The sequence below is a fragment of the Arvicola amphibius genome, chromosome 2 (genome assembly GCF_903992535.2).
Source record: "Arvicola amphibius chromosome 2, mArvAmp1.2, whole genome shotgun sequence".
NCBI lineage: Eukaryota > Metazoa > Chordata > Mammalia > Rodentia > Cricetidae > Arvicola > Arvicola amphibius.
Window position 1 is genome coordinate 81,368,652 of NC_052048.2, and position 6,000 is coordinate 81,374,651.

The 6,000-nt window shown below is 43.1% G+C and overlaps 1 protein-coding gene across 1 annotated transcript in view; it reads right to left on the bottom strand.

The window, feature by feature from the left end:
- Positions 1-4,905, bottom strand: part of Qrfpr (pyroglutamylated RFamide peptide receptor) — a 48,085-nt gene extending 43,180 nt beyond the window's left edge. The window contains exon 1 of the mRNA XM_038321038.1: positions 4,569-4,905. Coding sequence (XP_038176966.1) covers positions 4,569-4,905 — 337 coding nt within the window. The remainder of the gene's footprint in view (positions 1-4,568) is intronic.
- Positions 4,906-6,000: the final 1,095 nt, after the last annotated feature.

Genomic DNA, 6,000 nt, shown 5'->3' on the forward strand with positions numbered 1-6,000 from the left:
CAGTGCTTCCACAGTTCTCAACCTCAGCTGTGAATTATAACACATCCTGATCTCTGGAACTTTTGAAAGCATGGTAGCAGTATCACAATCAAACCAATTAATTCAGTATCTTTAGGGGTGGGGACTAGGTATCTTTACCTTGTAAACTCAAGGAGTTCCATGCGTAGTCAGGATTAAGAACAATTCCTTGTAGGGGAATTCTCAAATCAGCCACAGGGAAGTTTAATTTCCCACCTCTCCTTTCTTTATGAGCACCGTTCAGAGACCATGTGTGATGGGCACTCCCTTGAGCTTGTCACCATCATTTAGGATATTTTTGGAATCTCTCCCTCTCTCTTTTTTAATTGCTTTAAGTAACTGCTGCAAATGAGGTGCATCACCTAAGGAATTAAATTCAGGCAAATAAACATGTTTACAGATATAATGACTCAGCTGTCAGCAGTGGTACCAAGAGACACAATGTCTTTGCTTGGTGATGTGATAGAAGAGGCAAGCCTAGTGTTTTCATTTCCTTGACTCTTTGCTTTGTGAGCCTAATATGTAGCAGTTGATTTCTATGGTGTAAATTCTCCCAATAGAGATAATTTTAGTCCCACAACAAGACATTCTGACACAATCCCTGGGTAGAGTTGTTGGGTACCACATGCTCCAGAGGACAGAGCAAGCTGCATCTGAAATGAGAGTTACTCTCTGGACTTGGTCTGTCAGAGGGAGTTTCTAGGAGCGCTTCAGAGACTTTCTATGCAAGCAGGTCTGAGAACAACTGCTGACAGGGGTGCTTCCTAACTTCCAAGGGCACGTGCCTCACCCGAGGATTTTGGTAGAACACTTAGTAAGTGCTGCGGTCTCTAGGAACAGAGATGTGCTCCTTAGTTCTCTGTCAGCTTCACACAAGTGAAAGCTACCTGGGAGGAAGAATTCCTTGATTTAGGGAATGCTTCCATCCGATTGTCTGCAGGCAGGTCTGTGAGGCATCTTCTTGATTAGACTGGTATGACGGATCACCCATTGGGGCAGTGCCACCCCTGAGAAGAGTTCTTAGGCCTATAAGCAAGTAGAGAGCAAGCCTACTAGTAAACAAACAGTATTCCTCTATGTCTTCTGTTTCATCCAGTTGCTTCCTCCAAACTCTTGCCTTGAGTTCTTATCCTGACTTCCCTTTGTGGTGGATTGTGAAAGACGGGTAAGATAAATAAACCCTTTCTTTTCCAAGTTGCTTTTAGTTGTGCTGTTTTATCCCAGCAATGGACAACAAGCTAGGACAGGAGAGAAGTAAATGAGGACAAGCAGTCATTCACAGACTACTGTCCCAAGTTTAGAAGAGAGTCTTAGAAAACTCATAACTTAAAGTGTATGGATTATGTACGACCAAAGTTATCCAGGTGCTTTACTTCACAAAAATGCATTTTTTAAGATTTGAGATAGATGCCAGCATCATGAAAATCTATGTTCATGGCTTGAGGAAGGAGAAGGAGAGAGAAATGGAAATAACGATTACACTAGAAATTGTGATAGCCTGTCCACAGCTCTGGAGGAGGCTATTTTGCCCTTCCAGGAGACAGCCACCACCACCCCTGCCACTGTCTGTATCACCTTATCCCTAGAAGCATTGAGAAGTATTCATATTTTAGGCTTTTACATAACTCATTTTTCTCCCCAGTTATGGTAGCCTTCTTTTCCTATTTCCTACAGTTCCACACATATCAGCTGTGTATGCCTGTAGGACCTTACACAGTGTTCTGAAAACATCAGACCTTTCTCTCCCCAAACTGTGGACTGACCATGTTCCTCCAGCACAGCCCATCCTCCTCTGTGGAATCATACTTCAAGACCTGGCTCAACCAACACAGCCAAGGAAAGCCTTCCCATCTCTCCCTTGGTCCAAGAGCAGACTGGATCTTCTTCTGGATAGTAAAGACTGTCTTTGCTCACTTTTGGTATATTCTATTCTCTGAGGCTCCACAGTGGTCTAGATAAGCTTTCATGCTCTTGAGGAAAAATAGTTTGCCTTATAGCAAATTCTCAACCATTTTATCAAATGAATAAATTAAAACTAAGTTTTGACTCTTACTATATTTAAATGTCTTTTGCTAATATATCAAAGGAATTTTTCAATACTATGCTAACATATAATGTGCAAATTACTTCCTTCCATATCCTTGATCAGTCTTTCTATAGGCCATTTCTTCTGCTCTCTGTTTTGGTTTTGGTCACTCGATGTAAGGAATATTATTTATTCCATAAATCTTGTCCTAGATAAATAAGGAGAGGAACTTCTAATTAAACACTTTTGAATAACTTGTACTTCCATGACATGGCCACTTAATGGTTTTGTTTCTGCTTTTTGAGACAGAGTTTCACCATGTCATCAGACTTGTCAGAAACATAAAGTCTTCCTGCCTCTCTGCCTCCCTCAGTCCTGGGATTAGAGGTATGTGTCACCATGCCTAAGGCAATCATCCTTTCCAAACCACTTTTGCTAACACACTTTGTTCTTACACCATCCCTATACAATCTAAGAGCTACATATGACCTTTGGTTAGTATTTAGAAGCTAAAGTGATATATCCTCCACAGAGTAGGAAGAAACAGAAGCAGAAAGATTAAAAGAACCCTCAGCTATGCCTACCTATGACCTCTTAGGGGAGATCTGTGACCTTCCTGAGCATCATCTCTCAACAGGACTTGGAGTAAAAAATTTGTCTCACTCTACTTACTAACTTCTCCAAACTTTAACATATTATTTAAAAGCTGGAACCCAGACCTGCTCAGTTAGCCCGTGTTAGAGGCAAAGTCTGGACCTTCCAGAGTTAGCAAAGATCCATGCTGTTTGCCCTCACCATGACAATATAACTACCCAGTAGAACAAATATTTTCCTAAATACATGTATAAGCAGGAAAAGTAGTAATATTATAACTTCTCCTCAAAAAGCACATCTATTTGATAATTTAAATTTCTCCCTTAATTTGATGGAATTAGCGCTAGTGGGTAACTCTAAGATGCCCAAATGCATCTTTTAACAAAGAACACAAAAAGTTTCTAATCTGTAATCAATTTACAAAGATCTATACCCTGGAATACTTTCTTTTTTTCAGATCTTTTTTAAAAATTGTTTTTATTGAACTATATATTCTCCACTCTCCTCCCTTCCTCTCCCTGCCCCTTCTACCCTCTCCCATGGTTCCCATGCTCCCAATTTACTCAGGAGATCTTGTGTTTTTCTACCTCCCATGTACATTAGATCTATGTATGTCTTTTTTAGGGTCCTCATTGTTGTCTAGGTTCTCTGGGATTATGAATTGTAGGCTGTTTTTCTTTGTTTTGTGTCTAAAAGCTACTCATGAGTGAGTACATATGATATTTGTCTTTCTGGGTCTGGGTTACCTCACAGTATGATGTTTTCTAGCTCCATCCATTTTCCTGCAAAATTCAAATTGTCATTGTTTTTTCCTGCTGTGTAGTACTCCATTGTTTAAATGGACCACATTTTCATTATCCATTCTTTGCTCGATGGGCATTTAGGTTGTTTCCATACCCTGGAATACTTTCAAGTCAATTTTATGTACTTATTTTCGATGTTTTTTAGAAAACACTTCTAAGGTGAAATGACAACCAGCAATTTAGCATTCTTATCACCAACAATAAATGCAACGCACATGAAAAACAGCACCACTGAAAGTATTTGCGGGTGATCCATCTCCTAGCGAATAAGGTGAGATAAAAACAGCCTCCCTGTGTTTAAAGAAATTAGTCTCGGGGAGGAAACGGCAGGATGAGAAGGCAATGATCCATTTCTCATGCATTTACAACCACTTTCCAAGAATTTTAACACACCTACAGGATACAGTCGCTCATGTAAGCAAGCAAGCAAGCAAGGCAGAATTAGAACTTCCTGTCTAAGGTGCCCTGGAAGCAGTGGGGAGAACATTGCTGAAGGTCTTCTGAGGCACGGGAAGCCAGTGTCCTCTTGTCTTTCCATCCTACCCACGGCTCCTCTCTCACTGACTCCTGTCTTAGGGGTTTCTGGACCTTTTCTACCTCTTATTCTAATGAAGGGCAAGTTCACCAGTCCTTTAGAAGTTGAGGGAACTTGTTTACTGTTACTTCTCCCTTTATAAGTCCATGAATAGAAGCACCAGAAAGAACTAATCCAAGACTTTCTTTGCAGTGTATAGTTGTTGTGAAAGGTTTTAAGTCTGTATTAGGAAATACATGCAAGAACCTATCTGGAAATCACATAAGCAACTGGGAAGGAAGCCTAGAAGTTGGGGGGGGGGGGGGGGATACCTTTGGGATTATTATTTTTTTATTATTATTATTTGAGAGATTATTCTAAAATTTTAGTGGTTTATTTTAAACAGTGTGCGTGTGTAACCTTGTAATTATGGGGAAGAGCTGAAGTGAGTGAAGAATCACCTCTGTCCTGGACTGCACTTAAATATCTTTGGGACAAGAAGATGCCACAAGTCACAAAGAAAACAAAACAAAAATCCAAATGCCTCCTCAGCAAGTAAGCCCTGCAAGGAAACAAAAGGCCATCCGAAAAGGGGGGGCAGGGACCTCCTTACCCCCCAGCCAGGTGTCGGAGACGTTCTGGAGCATGGTGACCGGCATGCAGAAGAAGACGATGAGCAGGTCGCTGAGCGCCAGGGAGCAGATGAAAATGTTGGTGACGGTGCGCATGGCCTTGCTGCGGGTCACCACATAGACCACCAGGGCGTTTCCGAAGAGTGCCAGGGCGAAGATGATCAGGCCGACGAGCAGGAGGGCCAGCCTGACCCGGGCGGGCAGCTGCGGGGTGAGCACCAGTGGCCGTAGCCTATAGCGCGCGATAAACTGCGAGCGCGTCAGGTTGTGCAGCCTCAGCAACGCCGAGAGCTGCTCCGCGGTCAGGTTCCACGGCATGATGGACTCCAAAGCCGGGACGATCGCCCGTGGGGCTGCCCGAGGCCGGGGAGGCGTGGGAGAGAAGTGGCGCCGCCGCGGTGCGAACCCCGCGAGAGAAGCTGGCGGTGACCAAGGTAAAGTCAGCGCTGCCGGTCAAACTGTTCGCAGTTCTAAGAAAGTTCCTAGCCAAGCGCTGAGATTCTCAGAAACCTTACAGAGCCACGTGAGGCTAAGTGCCTCTTGCCCCCCAGTTTTCTGGACCCTAGTGGAGTTGAACCCCGCCTCTCCGCATACTCTCCATCTCCTAGTGGGCTGTCTCCTGCGCAAAGCACCTAGCATCAAGCATCTTTCCTTGTCAAGAGCCACACAGCGTCCTGCTGTTGAGGTTTTCAAAAGTCTCTTGGTTTTTTCCTTTTGTGCAATCATGGATGGGACATAACTACTCATGGCAAAACAGGGTTAAGTATTTTCTGCCTTGAAATAATAGTTACAGAAGAGAGGTTGCAGTCATATAAAAGGGTTTTATGCATACACTCAGTTTTCTCTGTTGTGTCTCAATTACGTATAATATAGTACAAAGCAAGAAATTTTGCATTTATGGTAAAAACTCAGAAACATATTGGAAAACAGTTGGGTTGTCTCCCGCATTGGTCTACTGATGAAATTGCTTTGGAAAAAAAAAAACCTAGTTTTTGTAGGAATTTAGTTTGCTCTTCAAGAAGTTTGATGGGTCTGTCATTTCCTGAGCTGTTTGTTGTTGTTGCTGTTTTGTCTGGATCATCTTAACTTAACACTAGGGGTAGCGTTATCAGAGGAAAGGTTGAGAAAATGCTTCTGCCAGGTGGCCTATCAGATAGTCTGGGGAGTATTGTCTTGATTGATGATGGATGTGGGAGGATGCAGCTCTCTGCGGGCAGTGCCACCACAAGCAGATGATTCTGGACGGTAAATGAAAGCAAGCAGAGCGAGCCATGAGAGAGCAAGCCAGTAAGCCGTACTTCTCCATGTCTTTGCATCAGTTCCTGCCCTGGGATTCCTGTCCTGGCTTTCCCTCAGTGATGTAGTAAGACCTGAGAACTGTAAGCTAAAATAAACCCCTCTTCCCAAGCTGCT